Source organism: Centroberyx gerrardi, chromosome 7 (genome assembly GCF_048128805.1).
Source record: "Centroberyx gerrardi isolate f3 chromosome 7, fCenGer3.hap1.cur.20231027, whole genome shotgun sequence".
NCBI lineage: Eukaryota > Metazoa > Chordata > Actinopteri > Beryciformes > Berycidae > Centroberyx > Centroberyx gerrardi.
This window is the reverse complement of record NC_136003.1, coordinates 20,618,206-20,635,387: the sequence shown is the minus strand read 5'-3', so window position 1 is coordinate 20,635,387 and position 17,182 is coordinate 20,618,206. Positions and strand designations below refer to the sequence as shown.

At 41.9% G+C, this 17,182-nt stretch overlaps 2 protein-coding genes across 2 annotated transcripts; both read right to left on the bottom strand.

The window, feature by feature from the left end:
* Positions 1-6,247: 6,247 nt before the first annotated feature.
* Positions 6,248-9,444, bottom strand: slc25a10a (solute carrier family 25 member 10a). Its single transcript, XM_071922886.2, has 11 exons — positions 9,355-9,444; positions 8,514-8,633; positions 8,252-8,366; positions 8,109-8,157; positions 7,483-7,524; positions 7,300-7,343; positions 7,136-7,206; positions 6,953-7,045; positions 6,792-6,869; positions 6,519-6,575; positions 6,248-6,373 (listed from the first exon to the last, which is right to left on the bottom strand). The coding sequence occupies exons 1-11, from the start codon at positions 9,442-9,444 to the stop codon at positions 6,272-6,274; spliced, it is 861 nt and encodes a 286-aa protein (XP_071778987.1). The 3' UTR covers positions 6,248-6,271.
* A 3,989-nt stretch (positions 9,445-13,433) lies between these two features.
* mrpl12 (mitochondrial ribosomal protein L12) lies at positions 13,434-16,622 on the bottom strand. Its single transcript, XM_071922871.2, has 5 exons — positions 16,439-16,622; positions 15,358-15,556; positions 15,159-15,230; positions 14,384-14,521; positions 13,434-14,155 (listed from the first exon to the last, which is right to left on the bottom strand). The coding sequence occupies exons 1-5, from the start codon at positions 16,495-16,497 to the stop codon at positions 14,039-14,041; spliced, it is 585 nt and encodes a 194-aa protein (XP_071778972.1). The 5' UTR covers positions 16,498-16,622; the 3' UTR covers positions 13,434-14,038.
* Positions 16,623-17,182: the final 560 nt, after the last annotated feature.

Here is a 17,182-nt window from a genome sequence, read left to right as displayed (position 1 = left end):
TCTGTGTGTAACCAAGTCTCGCTCAAGTCTCGCGAGAGTTGAGTTGTTGCAGGAAGTTACACACAGACCGGATCAAGCGAAAGGTGAAGAAAAACGTTTCATTTCTCTGTAGGGTCCTTTCCATAATGTTGTCGGACACTTATAATAACAATCTGAGCCTGTCAGTGGCAAAAACAAGCACTTTTAGTGGACGTACATTGACGGTGCGATTTGCCCCGTTGGATTACATTGCAACTCGTTTCGCGGCTGCCGGCTGAAGCGATCTCGCTCAATACTGGACCAGTTAAAAAAAATGTCGTCCCCTTTAGTCACTTAGACACAAAAAGATGGGAAAATAGGGTCCTGGTTGAAAAATACCGAAGTTACCCTTTAACACTTAATCTCGTGTGAGAGTTAGAACAAAACAACTGTAATACAAGTGGAATAAACCACAAAGTTCTTTTAGCAGTAGCCCATCTATCTAGTCACGTCTCTAAAAAAGGAAAGACGAAAGGGAATAGGGTTCAGTGTCTTTGACTCAGTGTCTAGGCTATATCAGGTTGATAAGCAATATGATTACCTTGGTCCGTCTGTCCACTAATAGCTCCTGTACGTCCACTGATGTTATTAAGCATAATGATGAATGCAAACCTTCAGATTTCAGTCATCGTTATGCTTTTGTAACTTCACTTCCCGCTGCAAGGGCCAAAATGGACTGAAATTAAAGTAAACTGCTAAATTACTCTGACAGGGAAAATGGGCCTTGAACATTTGGATATATAACACAACATGTCTCCATTACTGCTACTGTTGTTATTTTAGATCTAGCAGTCATGACTGACCTTTCCGAACAGGCTGGATGACATAAGCGCAGTGGCCTAATATTCTTTGTTCTTTTGAAAACAAAAACAACAACGAGAAATTGAGGAAACATTTCCAGTCTCCCTGGACTGATGACCCAAGAGCCCCTAACCCATAATCTGTTAATGCTGAGGTTCAACACAACCTGCTGGGTCCTGCCGTTTTTCATCATCATCATTAACAGCAGCCAGTAGCAGCTCCTTGTTTTTCTCTCTCCTTATCACCCCGCGTCTCTGCATCTGAGCTGTGGGATATTCCACTTTCCCTGTCAGATACAAAGAGCTCGTTAGCTCGGCTTCTCAATTAGAGACACAGAGATCCAGACAAGCACAGAAGACAGAGATAATTGCTAAGAGAAACTGGGCCGACCACTTTGAGATCTTTTGTTTGTAGTTCATACATATTCCAGTAAGCTATTGTAAGCAGATTTACATACAAAAGACACTGATCAACAGCACGTTTTGAAGTTTTTGATACTATGAGGACTTGGTTCTGGAGCAGATGCTGAAATCAGATCAATGGCTGGATGCTCTGGTCCTCCAGTCTTGAATGACTAGAGGTGAAAGGCCTCACTATTGTTCTTACATAATGGCTTTGTCATGTTCTCCCCCTTGGCTTTGGTTCCTGTTTACATGAAGCTCACTGGCTGCAGAGGGCTTGAGGCTGGAGTCGGTGTGGAGCGGAGAGGGGAAGCATGTAGGCTTGGGAAGATGCACAGTCAGACCTCCTGAGAGCGTCCTGACTCTCATTCTCCATCCCACAAACTTTTCCATGATGTGAGGCCGGCGCTCACTCTCTGGCCTCTGTTGTTGTGCCAAACCAAGGAGATCAGCACCGTTGCCACCCAGCGAGAAACAGGCAATGAAATAAGTAAAGAGAAGGGAAAAGAAGAATTATGTGTATGTAATGGGATGCATCGCTATACATTTGGTCCATCGTCCTGTTCTTGGAGCAGAGGGGAAATATCATCAGATGGAGAGAGAGAATCTTTGTGGTTTCCAGAATGTTTGGAGGAACTGGTTTCACCTACTGACAAAACTGAAGAATCAGAGTTTTTTGGGATATTTCAGCTGCAGCTGCAGGAATAGCAGCTGTATTTTAGCTGGCTTGTGTTTGCAATGTACAGTATATTGTAGCTAGTTTTGTGTAACTACAAAGTGTTGCCAAATACATTATTCCAAACAAATGTCCCTTACAATAAATTGAATTAAGGCAGCATATATTCAGCGGGATGTTTGTCATTCTGTTGGCTCTTGCTATGCACATGAGAGTTTGGAAATGCAGCGCAATAAAATTACATTTTATTGGATGAAATTGCTAGCAGCTGTATGCTGATAAGGATGGGAAGTGGACATTAAACTACAGCCAAGGCGGAGAACATGAAATAATCATACACTGCTTTCTGTTGCATTTCCAACTAATTCTGTGACCCATTACGTTTCTTACTCGGATGTAAATTACACAGAATATGACAATTAACAGACATTTTTTTAGAGGAATGGAGAGTGTTGAGGAGAGGATTTCTATTTTATTAAGTAAACACTGTCTTGTCAGGACATGATTTTCTTCAAGGTGCTGAGGAAGAGTTTAAGGGGAATCATTTGCTCAGCTGCCCCCTCATCCACCATTTTATTCACTTACAAGTATGTACTCTTTGAGTGGTCTTTTACCACTTTTTACCATGGGTTTGGGTGAGTAGTGGAGCCACTCTCAACTCAACAAGCTGCTCAATACAAACACACCGAGGGAGATGATGCATGTCAGAGAGCTGCCACTCATGTTGGTCCTCAGCTCTACTTGTATGGAGGCAGACTGCCGCTGAGAGCACCAGGCATCAACAGGAATAAAACCATACAATAGAGTGACCCACTCCAATCAGTGTGGGAAAAGGGCGACTTATACGTATACAACGAAAAGATGGGGAGAGATCACCTCTTGTACCCATGAAAAGCAGTAATGCAGCTTTTGTTTTGAGGAGAAGGGTGCAGTGGAGAATATAGAAACAATCAATGTGATTCATGCAGTGCATAATAAGTGAAAGGCAGGAGTGGATAAGGGGGGGAAATTTAATAAACTCAAATTTGGCCTCCTTCTGCGGTCTATTGAGATGTTTTAATGGAAGCTTTTCCCTGCCCAGATGTTTTCAACTCAATGACACTTATCTCCAGTCGGTTTTCAGATGTGTAGAAATCTGCCTAAATAGTAAAAGGTATTTTGAATTGTATTTCGAAGTTCATTGACAAAAAATGTTTGAGGGTGACAAGTTAGGTAACATCTTGGTCACACCCAAGGCTTTCAAATTCTAAGATTCAGTCTCAGTCATTTGATGGTGATATCAAAAGTAAAAGGCTACTTGTTTACTGCAGCTTAAAACATATTTTATTGTGATGGTTGCTGAACAATTTGTACCCTATGGGTCATGTTAAATTACCTGATCCTGAACCAAGGCACCAAATTGTACGCTTCTTCAACATATTAGCTATTTTCCCAATCCAAATCCTGAAAACAATTGCTCGACAGTTGCAAATGTGACAGTACAACCACAAATAATGACTCCATGCACTCTGTGTTGAGGATGAGTTTTTCACCCATATAACCCTGTCACATACTGCTAAGACATAAATCTTAAGTTGTTTTGATTTTCCATTAATAGACAAAATCTTATCTGTGTGTACAAATACTAGTGGAGCAGATGAAGACCTTGTTTTTCTTCCAAAATTTATGTAATGCTCCCATCTTAACCCCATGAAATTGAATGCCTATCCTTTGCATGTTTCTCATCAAACAGTTGTCATCGCTCTCTTTAGTCTTTTATTTGGGCTGGCTGTGTTTCTCTGTGAGAGAGAAATGTGTTCCATGTGATAAGGTCTTCGCAGAAATTGTAACATTTTCAGACCAATTCGAGGGAGTGTCTGGTATGAAACATAACTGCGACAAAACATGTTCATTTATGTAGACAGTGAGGCAACCCAACAGGGAAATATCAAAGCTAGATCCCCATTTTCCCAGTTTTGAGATATGGACCAGCAGCATCTGGTATAGTCGTCACTCTCAAATAAAAGTCTCAAGTTCTGTTCCTGCTATTCTCAACAAATTTCTCTGTCAGGACCACACAACATGAGTGCCGGGACATGTTGTCCAGTTTTCAGTTTCAAACCAAAATTGCGATGCCCTGAACTGATAATCTTTTCAGTTTGTGGGGAAAAGGAGAAAGAGAGAGAAGGGGAAGAGAGTGTATGTGTTCATGCCTGCATATCTGTGTGTGTGTGTCTGTGTCTGTGTGTGTGTGTGTGTGTGTGTGTGTGTGTGTGTGTGTGTGTGTGTGTGTGTACACAAGCGCACGCAATTGTCTCCTGGTCTGTGGTATTTTACATTAACCGCATCCCTAATGGATATTTTCCACCACAGTAGACATTCTGTATTCTATCAGTGATAGAGTGCCTGATAAAGCAGAAACCACAAACATAAACCTGCATCTGTGGCTTCGCTACAAAGTAAAGCAGGACATAAACTGGAAAAGAGGGAGACTGGCTCAGTGAAAGGCCCAGATATGCAGTTCTTATATGCTGTATTACCTGTAATTACCTACAAGTCATCATGGCAGTTTTTTCAGCAAGCTCCATGACAACCGCAGATGATAAAAATGTCTCTCCATTAGATGACTTCTTGCATCAGTGAAAATTCAACTCTCTTCTATTAATATGGCTGCAATTGTGATCATGAGTCTCCCAAACTGTGGCCAACAAAGGCAACATATCTATCAAATGAAGAGCTGGATGAATCTCTTCCTGCCCATAATAACACTACACATCAATCTCTTGTTGATTCACCGATATCAATGATTCAACAGGTTGGAGAGCGCTGACAAAGTTAATCTGTCTCTAGCTTTATCTCAGCAGTGTGGAAGCAGCGAGAAGAGCAGAGCGGACAAGAGGTTAAGGCTGAAGACAGTTACCATCACTCATAAAACAGACAAATAGACAGCGATTTAGACAAGGGCAGCGTGGCAGGTCAACTCTGGGGCATGGAAACTTATCAGGCCTCTTTGAAGACTGAACATGATGGATTGGTGTAAAAAGCAAAGTGTAGCTCTCCGCCTCCGGGCCAAGAGTCAGAGCTCTTTTCTCAGAATTTCAGTGAAAAGAAAAATATATTCATGTGAACACTGTTTAACCAGCCCCCCTCCTGCTTTCAAACGCTGATGAATGTCTCTATGAAAGCACAGATTGTATTGAAAGTGTTCCTAATTGGGAGCTGTTAAGTCTAGTACGTGCTGAACCAGTCTACATGCTCCTGTTTCAGAGAATAGCAGACCAGACAGGCGACTGAACATGTGCAGGTGTGTGTGGAACGGAGATAGATGAATTCCAAGCAGCTCAGTCTGAGAGAAGCTCAACTCAGTGAATAGACAAACTATCAACAAGACAGCAGGCCCACAAGCAGATTCAACAGCACACACTGCTCATTATCATGTTGACAGTTGCATTATTTTATTAATCAAAAGTCTTGTTTCCATTATCTTAAATTATTGCTGTTTTTGAAATTCATGAGTGCATGTTTCAAGCAAGGCTATTAAGAATGTAAAAATTATGCATTCCTCCACACACACGTGAAAACACTGTCTACAATATAAAAATATACAATCATACTTTGGCAATGGTTATCAAAAACTGTCTGGTACAAATCGCTCTGTTCTATTTCTGCATCATTACACAGACTGACATCATAGACATAATATAAACATAGACACACACTTGTAATTGTCCAGTGTTACACTGCCCCCCGCAGGGCGGAGGAGGGCAAGTTAAAGGAAGGGCTGAAGTGATGCAAGAGTTACTGTATATCGGTTGATGTTAATTTCAGATGCACTTTCTTCTTCACAGATCTCTAATTACGACAAGTCTTTTAAACTCTCTTTTCATCCACACCCCAGACTGTCACATGTATAACTGTACTATTCATTACATGCAATGGGCCCTGATAGTAAATGCAGTTTAATTACAATAATACGCAAGATATTCCACATTACAAGGTAAGTATCTGGTCATTAAGTCCCTTTCCAAGTCATCTCTGTTTATAACACTGCAGGGCACATGGGGGGGAAAAAAATCCCAAATCACATCACTCCAGTTCACCTGACACTTTCTGTGATGAAACATGAGTCCCTTTCCTTTTGTTATGGATGCGTTAAGCATTAAATAAGCGTTAGAATGGGTTTCTGAGAGCTATGTCGGCATGTGACTTCCTCTTGGTCCTAGTTCTTTGTCCAGGCTGCGCTGTCCAGTGGACTTCTAGCTAGGTTTGGGTTTGTGGGAGTAGCATTGGCTTGCCGCTGGCATCCTCTCGACTGCCACTGCACCAAGCTGTGGAGGATCACTGGAGTCATGGAGCCCGGCCGTGGCTACTTAAGTCAAGGTGTTACGGACCGCTCTCAGACGACGACCACCGCACCAAAATGCTGCCTCAGCTGTTCCAGGAAAATGAAGGTGAAGACTGTGTGTGGGATGAGGCGGATAGCGGCGGGAACAAGACCCTGGACACAAATCATACCATCAGAGAGTGAGATAAAGTCTAAAGACGTCTACAGCAACAAATAAATAAAAAACAGAGCTCATGTTCTTGACTGGAGGGAATTGTATGAAACATTATGCCGTTTAGTCAGTGAAGATGAAGTCTACCTTGTAGAACGCCTTAGGGCCCAGCTTTGCTGTTTCTGTCAGGCAGTGAAACACGCCCTGCAACAAGGAGACAAAAGCTTAGACGTGTCAAGCTGCGAAAATTCTCTCCGCAGCACATGAATAAAACAGTTATGTCAGAGCGATGACAGGTAGACTGAGAGACAACAGAGATCCTCCAAGGAACCCTGACCCAGCTCCCCCAGCAGGAGGTGGAGGCAGGCAGAGTGTGTAGAAGGCAATTTCATGTAACTTGTACACAAAGCACAAACTCACCCCATATTCCCCTTTTGAGTTCATTAGTCTGGTTTTAACAACATCAAGTGGTTGGCATAGGATTGTGGCACACCCGCCCTACAAAGAGAAGAAGAGGAGGCATTACTCTGTGCTTATTTCAGCTGCGATGTGAAGTATACAATGACAGAAGAGTCACTCACTGCGAAGACGCTGGCCAGGAAGTGGGTGAGGATGTTGTCCGTCAGGTAACCAGCAGACAGAACCAACTGCTTGGACTGGTCGTAACAAGCCAGCTGCAGGGACAAACATTAGAATTACAGCAAACATCTAATAGTGCAGTAACAGTTTGTGATACAACATTCATGTAACAAAGAGGTCTTCACCTGCCCAACAGTGACCAGCGCTCCTCTAGTAGAAGCCATTGTGGCACCGGAGAACAGCTTCTTCATTCCCTCTAGGACAAAACAGTATCATAGGCAGATATAGTAAGGAAACCAACTCTTGCTTTGACCTAAAGAAGCCCAATGAAAGCATTTATGAACCTTACCTTCCTTCCAAACACGAAACAGTCCGTCTAGTGCATGAGCGTAACTGGAAGGAAAACAAATCTCACAATGTGTTGATTTGCAAAAAACTATGGAAGATTACAGGCTTCTTTGACTGCATGTGTAAATATTGTGCAGAATGTACACCTAAGACAAAAAAAACACTAATTTTGAAATATACTTACTTTCTTCTGAGCTCTGCTGGCAACTTGACATCATTCTGCATTCTAAACAGATGTGAAATTGAAATATTTCAAAGCCATTTCATCATTATCGGCATGGGTAATAGGGTAATAAGCTAGTATTAACGAATAATGAACACGAAACATGGTCATGATCTCAACATTTAATCAAACACAGACAACTTTGAGTTCCACGTTGTAGTACAAAATTTGGTCTACATACATTTTTTATGGAGGGAATTACTTTTTCATTAGGGTTACAACACTCTTGTTGATTTATTTATTGCTTCAATGCTGAAAAAGTAGCTGCTGGTTTTCTTTTTACTTTTGTTCTCAGGGCAGAATTGAGCTCCAGGGCAGAGCAGCTGACTGCCACTGTTCTGTTCACCTTGCATAATGAAACAGCAGGCCATCACCTCTATCTGATGGATGACAAAATTACATTTTGGAGTCTATATCAAATAATAAAATTACTAATAATAATTATGCAATAACTATGTGATATGAAGTACAAAACAGTGGGCATCATATAAAGAGCATTGTAAAACAAAACATATTATAAGGAGGCTGTTCCTGATACAAACTCTATCCCCTCTCAAACTATTAATGAATTTATCCACACAACTCACCGGACATTAACCAGGTCAGCTGGGGTCCCAATGAAACCACCTGCAAACCCTATGGGAGGAGATGCATCATTTGGCTATCAGACAAAAAAAAAAAAAAGAAGACTACAATGCCAACCACAGTCACGCTGTGTGACAACACATACCCCCAAAGGCCCCCAGCAGGACCTTCTGGTAGAAAGGCATGAGGCCTTTGTTCCTGCTGCTCATTTTGTCCCTGACAGTCTCATAGATGGCAAACCGTGACAGAGAATATGTCATCTAGGGGAAAGGAAAAAAGCAGTCATGAATGAATGAGTGAAACAACTTACAACAGCGCAGCTGCACAGTTGCTTAATGTGTGTATGTGAGTGAGTGTGTGTGTGTGTGTGTGTGTGTGTGTGTGTGTGTGTGTGTGTGTATATCCACCTGCCGACAGAGGGAGGCACTGAGGCCACTGTAGAGTGCCAGATAACCCTCCCTCCTCACCACGTTAATGGTCATCCCCATCATCCTCATCCTCACCTCCTGCTGCGTCTGTAGGTGCACCTAGAAATGTCCATACAGGAGCAGCTAAGTGACTCTTAGCCCAAGCAATGACAATTACCATGTGCATGTGTAGGTTGAGAGCAGTCAACAAAGTGTCAGGGATATGGTAAACAAATAAAATAAAATGTCTGGCACTGTCTTAAGAGTATGCAGAGCAGATGCCAGTGTGCAACAAATGAAAATGGTCAAAATATGAGTCTAAAATTATGGCTGACAACTGGAGGTGATATCATAGTCCTATTAGTAACATCAGCAGCCTATACACAATGCATTGACAACCATTCACTGAGAAAAAGAAATCAATTCAGTAGCTGGATAATATTTACAAAACTGAACCAGCATTATAGTCATTTCTGTCACTTTGTGGTATTGCAATGTCAGTGCTTTGTGCAAACTTCAAAGCATCAAAACAATTGCCTGCCATAATCAAGGTCATTTACGCACATCGCAGCTAAAGTGACTGCTAGAAATTGTGGGAAATGTGGGCAAATTGGCTCGTTGCCATAAAACTGCAAGCTATTCTGAAATTCAATCTTAGAGAGAAAAAAGATAAACATCCAAAGTCTAAAAATTACTTTTGTAACTTTCCCCCCAGTGCAAGCCTAAGGTACATGTGCATACAACACCAAGGCAGATCCTTTAGGCCTCATTGGATGGTGTAAATTCTAAAAGTTTGCTCGGGTAAAAATAGATCATAAATCCAGTCAGCTTTATCTTTTACCTTTATCAGATCCAGTGGGTGTGTTAAACAAGCTGCTGCGCTGGAGGCGATTCCACCAAAATACCAACGAGAAATGCGTTTCTCTTGCATTTTGAATCCATTAACCAAACAAACCCCACGGGAAAAGGCTCGGTGTCGGCGTCTCAAAGGTTGCTGGCACTCTTGACACAACCTTGGCCATGGCTGCTTTCTTCATCCATTTCCCTCAGTGCTGCTGGAGACGGGGGGCCGCTGTTCATATCAAATGCACAATGGATAAGCACAATGCAAGTGTCCTTAATATAAAACAGCATTTAGCTTTCTCAGGCAGGAGCTGGACGTTTAGAGTTGCCACATGGCCGGACGGCTCCAATGGTGTGAGTAAGCAGCCTCCTTAATTACTCCATCTCGCTGTGCCAAGAAAAGGGTGCAGCTGGTTTCTGGGTGGAAGTGTACGTGACTAATATAAAAATAGTAAGTCAGCTTGAGTGCTGCTGTAGTTTTGTGAATGCGGTACACCAGTTGTCAAAGACAGGCACCAAGCAGCAGCTCAAGGTACGGCCCTCCTGGCATCCCAGGATTCAGCAGAGAGGTCAAAGGTCATCAGGTTCAGAAAAACATTAGTCGAGAATAGACGCAGCCTTCTCCCCATACCGTTCAGGCTAAGGGTCAGACAAGGGGTCACGCAGTCAGAAACAGAAAACAAGGTCAGTGTGAGTCTGTTCTAGTGTTAACAAGTTACCTTCTACCTTTTTGTAGAGGTCGCTAATGCCTGAGTGACTGTTTTGGTTCTTAAGCGTGACATGATTTTAAATGAGTAGGGCAGTACTGGTATGAATGGGGAGCTTGGCACAGTAGTGTGTGTGCTGACTCAGAGGTGGTCCGGGAGGGAGGGGGCTCATGACAGATGATAGAAACAGTAACTGGATACCGCCCACTCCAAGTTTGAGCAGCGACGACACGCAGTGAAGCTCTGCTGGGGGCCAGCAGTGAAGGACCTGACACAGGGAATGACACATATAACAATAACACCTAATGGTAGTATGCTGCATTAGGGTTCTGCCCTGCACCGGTCATCAATTTAGGCAAAATAACAGAATTATACTTGACAATTTTATCAGTCTATCTATTCCTTTGCTTTCCTCACCCACATTGTCCCAGCTGGTTTTGATATTCAATCTGGCGACCCTTCTCTAACCTCTAGTCTACTGTCACTGCTTTTTATTTATTTACTTTGTTCCTTTTGCTTTCCTTCTCTGTTTGAAGTTCAGTATCCTAATTCTGTGGTCTGCGTTAGTTTTTTCGGATTTCACTCTTGGTGTGAAATGTTTGATAGGCCCCCAGGGTGTTTCTCTTATCTTGCCTGCGCAGCCTGCATCCAATTTCAAATGCCGCTTGATTTTCGTCTGAATAAAATAAGCCAAATTGAAGCCAACTACTTTCTGGCGAGCCTTATATAAAAACAGACTTGTAAATGAAATTGATCTGACTTGATGTGATTTAATGTCCTGACTTCCTCCAGTGGTCCTGATTACTGTCTCAACACCACAAAGCAGCCTTGGCATCTGAAGGGGCCAAGGAAACTATCGTCACAGAATAGATTTTAAAGTGCTGCTACTAGTCTATAAATCACTGAATGGTCTGGGCCCAGAATACATCTCTGATATGCTTAAAGAATATAAACCGAATAGGGCTCTTAGATCCATGGACTCAGGTCAGCTAGTACAGCCCAGAGCCCAAACTAAACATGGTGAAGCAGCATTTAGCTGTTATGCTGCATGCAAGTGGAACAAACTGCCAGAAGATCTTAGACGTGCCCCAAATGTAGCAATTTTTAAATCCAGGTTAAAAACATTTCTCTTTTCATGTTCCTACGATTGAGCTCTAAAACTTGCACTCTATTCCTACTGCACGTTAATTCTGGAAGTAGACCTCTGGTCACTCCCGGCGGGGAAGTGACGTCTCAGGCTTATGGCTAGGCTCTATTGGCTTTTGCTCTGTGGTTCTCTATTCGGTGTTCCAAAAGATATAAACACACAGTCGAGGCTACTTCCACTATGTTTTTATTCTATTTTATGTACTTTGTATTTTCTCTTTATTACTTATCTTTTAATTATATTACTCTCTTTTTAATTACTATTTTATGTACTTTGTACTTTCTTTTAATTATATTTTATATATGGATGTTCCTTTTTGCTTTTATGTATGTAAAGTCATTTCTCTTCCAGAAAGCTCTACAGCACAACTTAATAAACCTCAATCCAAAACTATTACCTCCTGAGCATTTATGCAATTGTGCAATTAAACAAAACTGAAAGTCTTGTAAAGGTCTATATTGTTTCCAATGACACATATCACATATCAAATTAATGTACACAATAAATATTTCTTCAGGTGTAAAACTTTTCTTACCTTCCTTTTTACTACAATGTCAATATCAACTTGTCTTTGGAAATTTCAACTTTCTGTAACAAGGATTCCAAAATGGCAAGAAATTAAGTTTTAACACATTATTAAATGTTCAGGCTACATCCTAAATCTATGTGCGCTAGTGGAGCCTTTTCACCTTTTCTTTCATATCTGAATGTTCTCCAGAGCAATAACCTCCTGTTTCTTTTACTCACCACTCTTGCAGTAAACATTTGACTTGGCTAAGAGTGTGAGGTCCTGTTTCTTTTCAGCCTTTTCAGCCAATTCATCTGCTTCACTTTGCACCACAATTGCACTTTACACCATACATCACCCAGTTAACCCCATGGGGTTTGAATCTGTGACCCAGATGATTATCCCAAGTGGGTCCCTGATGCCCATTCTGAGTCCATGGTCTTTGCCCATGATAAATCCATTAAGGTCACACATACAGTACTTAGCCCGTACAGGTTTTCCCAAGGGCGATAGTTCACCTACATGGGTCCCAGGTGAATTGCCCTTTCTGAGCTCATGCTCACTTGGTACCCATGAAGCCAACATTTAACCCATATGGCACCTATGTGGACATATTGGCTGGGATGGTAGATTAAGTATTTAATCCTATTAGGCCAACTTCCTGGTTTCTTTCTAGGAGAGTGGGCCTATGTAAAAAGCCCCTCGATAATCCACTTAGTCACCACACTTATTGTATATACTGCATGTATTTTCTTTTCTTCTTTGTCTCTGACGTTTGATATTTAAATTCAATTTGTAAAGCTTGATTGCTGCTTGTTTGTCTGTCTAAATGCTTGCATATTGCACTGCATCAACCTCACCAAGTCAAATTCCTAGTATGTGAAAATGTACCTGCCGAAAATAAATCTGATTCTGATTCTGATGATAATGAAGCCTGTAGAGACATTTAGCTAGAGGGCATTTTTTGGCTCTCAATAACATATAGCTAAGAATTATTTTCTACACTGAAGTGACTACCATCTTTAGGGTCAAAGTCAAACATTGGCAGGGCATCCTGGTGTCAGTGATGTAAAGCACCATTACTGCAATGTCCTGGGTTTGAATCTGGACCAGGACCTGGTTGCATGTCTTCCCGCATCTCCTGCCTCTCTTCACTATCTGTCTAATGAAGGCAAAATGCCCCCCCAAAAAAACAATGGCTGCTTGGTAGGGCTGCAGGACACGTTAACGGTTATTCTAGGTCAGGTGTTACATGAAATGTTTATTGCATTGTGTAGTTATTTTAGCAATTTTTGTTTAACCTTAGTTAAGAAATTAATCAAAATGTATTTGTTTATGTTGTAATAATGTCCATGTGTGCTGCCAATGATTTTGATTTTTTATTAACATTAAAGGATCACACTAGAAATAGATCTGACGTTAAAGTGTCATCCTTGACAATGTTTTAGATGCACTTTTTTACATTGTATGCCTTACGTTTGTCAAAATGAACTAAAATCCCTGGCAAGTTTTCATAGAAACAGATTTCAGTTCAGAGGACCACCTTTATCATGTCTGTGGTGACCAAGAGATCTTCTGACCTCTAGTGGTCAGAAGCAGTATATCAGGACACTTTCTAAGTTTAAATGTTTACTTTTTCCTAGTTGCAATGCATTGATTCTCAGTCCTGGTACCATATGACGACATATTTAAGGCAACACAAAACAACAAAAGTGGATCTCTCAATTCAATTTTTTTCAAGAAATTTAAATTCCTAGTTTGCATATACAGTACTTCGTTTGCACAACATCAACCAAATGTGACACACGTGGAAAGAAACATGGATATCTCAACTTTAATCACATTATCAACAATCCTATTAGCAATATAAAGACTCGGCTCTGCTATCCCCTGTATCAGATATCTGGTTTATTTCAACACAGGCAATGGTAATCATGTCTCTACAGCCAGATCTTATGTCCTGTGGAAAGTTTAAGATATACAGAGACAGAATGACTGATTGACTTACTTGGCACCCAGGGCCAGCATTATTGTAGCTCATTGGCTACACAAAGTAACACACAGACAGATGAGCAGACAAATGGACAAGCAGACAGCGGGGCGGCGTCTTGTTCAGGCCAGGTGCCTGGAAAGTTCAGTCTGCGAGTTGCACCGCCCCACCTGTTAGAGCAAGTAGTAATGTCAGAAGGCATTTCTTTGTTTCTCTTTTCCCCTGGGTTCCTTTCTTCTTTGTCGTGTAAAAAAGGAAAAAAGAAAACTAAGGAATAAGTGCATGAGCAGCCAAATGGTGGAGGGACGGGCAGGGGGGCAGCACACAGATCTACTCTAGCACCACGGTGCCGCCTGCTGCCTCCAGCGCTGCTTTCAGTTTCTCTGCCTCTTCTTTGGACACGTTGGCCCGGATCTCCTGGGGAAGGGACTCTACCAGCTTTTTAGCCTGGGTGAGGAGGGACAGAGACAGAACAAGAGTTAGTGAGGTGACCTCACTCGGAGGAACAGGATTTGGCGTCCTGCTCCTTTGAACAAAATAAATTCCTTTTGATAGATCTCATTGATGGGGGAACATTCCTAAAGTAAGACTTAACAGGGGAGAGTCGACTATCTAGACCAGAATAAATCAATTCAACATCCTGCACCTAGATACAGCATCAGTGACGAGACGTACCTGCACCAGATTCAAGCCTTGGATGCAATTCTTCACTTCTTTTATGAGCTTGATTTTCTCAGCTGCCTTCAGTTCTGTGAGTTTTACTGTGAAATGAGTCTTCTCTTTCTTGACTGGCGCCTCCTCCTCTTCCGTGGCCTAGTTATACGTGGGATAAGAATCAGCAAACGTTTTTATTTTTTCCCTTTGTGTACTGAATCCCTATTAGCTACTACAACAAGCATTAGCTGCTACTCATGAAGTCCCAGATGTATAAAACTAGGGATGCTCTGCTCTGATGTTTATCGGCAGATACTGATACAGCCATACATGCCAATCTTAAGATAATTAAGTGGTAAATGGCTTAAACAAAAGACCAAGTTTTATTCTGTTGTTAATTTGACAGTTGTTCCTTCTACACATTGCTAGAAAAAAAGGTCACAAAAATGCCAATTCAACAATCGGTCATCAATAAAGCTAATATCGGACCAATACCAATGTTGCTTTTAAAAGCTGATATCAGCCGACACGATAGTCTATCGATACATCGGTGCATCCCTATTTAAAACATACCACAAACAGCACATCGGCTGTAGGCCTTGACACAAGTTTCACATGAATTGTGCAAAAAATGGGTACAGCTCAATATTTAGAAGGCAGCCTTAATGTTTGCAACCTCTTAGAGGTTTTATAGCCTCACAGTTACAAAACATTTCACTGAAACTTCAGCAAATAAATGAAATACTTGCTGTATGCACTTCAAAAGTCAAAAGCCAACCAGTAAAATAATTCTCACCTGCGCTGCAGGTACAGCTGTTGCCATGGCTCCCATAGACATCATTCCAACATCTTGAATGTTGAGTGTTTTCTGTGACCAAGACAGAGAAGGATATCATTGAACAAGACACCACAGATGCATTATAAACTCTATCGGACGATGCTTAATGTGGTTCAGATTCTGTTCTGTGGTATGTATTAACAATGTTCCCACATACCTTAAGGAGCTCATTGAGGTCTGACACCTCTAATAAGGTGAGGCTGGCTATGTCGTTGACGAGCTGTTGAATTTTGGGGGAATACTGTTTGGGTGCTCCGTCTAGCGGAGGGGTGGCGATGGCATCCGAGTGGCTGGCTGGACTGGTTTTCATAAGTCTGAGAGCGCACAGGGCCGGCGTCCGCCGCTGAAGCTCTTGCCTGGGAAATGAGGATACATTGATCAATCACAGTTAGATGACCTACTGTGTCTGTAGTCCTGAACTCCGGTCCTCAGGGCCCAGAATATAGCTGGGTTTATATTTTTCCAGGTAAGTAATTGCATGAATCTGTCATCCCAGGTATAACTGGTCCCTGATTAAATGGCAAGAATGAAGACTACCTGGAATAATAGAAAACCAGCAGTACATTGGGTCCCAAGGACCTCTGTCCTGTAGTTATCAGCTATTACTGTGTCAATTTTGATAAATAGCTCAACATGCATCAGACTACTTCCTGGCAACATTTTACCAGTGTGATCAATTTATAATGCATAAACGTATTGTTTGTGCACGAGAGAAGCACTTGATGCAGCTATAGCTGACAATTATTTCCTCAACATGAGCACACTGTATCTCCAGTCATATGAGCATGACCTTGGCTGTTACAATCACATCCTGCTTATGGAAGGACATGGGAGTTGTAGTTTCCAGCTTCACTTCATTCAGCTTCACTTCTTTCAGGCAAACTAACGACATGGCAAATTGTGACATTAGACTAGAGAGTCTCACCTAAAGCAACAACTATTGGTAGGTGCTTTACTGCCTGTCAAGGTACATTTTCTGTTGGCTAACCAGCTAGCATTAGCTAACCAAGTTAACAGATATCTGGAGAACAGCATACTGCATGATAACTGCAGACAATAAACAACTTCTCTATTGCACCTGAGCTAGAGAATCAAAAGCGCGTTTTTCTATCCGAAAACGCTACCAGTCGCCGGTTCTCTGCCCTTGAAGCAGCAGATAGCCTAGCATAGACCTGCACACAACCGGACACCCGGCGTTACGTTACGTGACGGTTCCCCGCTCAGCTAAGGCTCCGTACCGGTGTGTGCTGGCTGCGGCCCGCAGCGCGGTGCGGATGCAGCGTCTGGTGCAGTACATGACTGGTGCCGTCTGTCCTGGAGCCCCTCTGAAACACACGGTCACTGCCGGGCAAGCCTTCAGTTCAGTCCCTTCACTTCAGTCTTTCTGCCTCAAAAGCACATGGCGTCCTCCACTAGGTTCCTGACCTACCCACAATGCAATACGTGAACTCAACTGAAAAGGCATCAGTGTAACTTTATTGACAAAGAAGAATTGTACAAACAATTGACTGAGCAAGAGCAAGAGACCGCTTGATTATATTATATTATATTATATTATATTATATTATATTATGCCATTCTTCTTCTTTCTATGATGATGATGATGATGATGATGATAATGATTATATTGCTTTTGCTGTTGTGGTTGCTATTATTATTATTATTATGTTATATGTAACAATAGCTGTTATGTGATATCTTAGATCATACATGACATACATAAAATTTGCTTCTAACAGTTTATAACCCATGTCAGTCAAAGTAAAAACAAAAACTGGAATTTGATCTCTCTCTCTCTCTCTCTGTGTGTGTGTGTGTGTGTGTGTGTGTGTGTGTGTGTGTGTGTGTGTGTGTGTGTGTCCTACCTGTACCAGTGCTGTCAGGAACTTTGGGGAGGAGTCCAGTGGGAATCCTCTTAACCAGGTAATCTCTGTACCCATCTGCTGTTACGGTCATCTGCCACCAACCAGCCTCCACCAATA

Bases quoted from the DNA above. Each gene is read 5' to 3' on its own strand.
- slc25a10a (XM_071922886.2), bottom strand. From the start codon at position 9,444: ATGCAAGAGAAACGCATTTCTCGTTGGTATTTTGGTGGAATCGCCTCC. The intron at 8,367-8,513 runs GTGGATATACAC...CCTTTCCCCTAG, and splicing joins GTGCCTCCCTCTGTCGGCAG to ATGACATATTCTCTGTCACG. The intron at 7,344-7,482 runs GTAAGTATATTT...TTTTCCTTCCAG, and splicing joins CCAGCAGAGCTCAGAAGAAA to TTACGCTCATGCACTAGACG.
- mrpl12 (XM_071922871.2), bottom strand. From the start codon at position 16,497: ATGTACTGCACCAGACGCTGCATCCGCACCGCGCTGCGGGCCGCAGCC. The intron at 15,557-16,438 runs GTACGGAGCCTT...CTCATTTCCCAG, and splicing joins GCCGCAGCCAGCACACACCG to GCAAGAGCTTCAGCGGCGGA. The intron at 15,231-15,357 runs GTATGTGGGAAC...TCTTGGTCACAG, and splicing joins ACCTCAATGAGCTCCTTAAG to AAAACACTCAACATTCAAGA.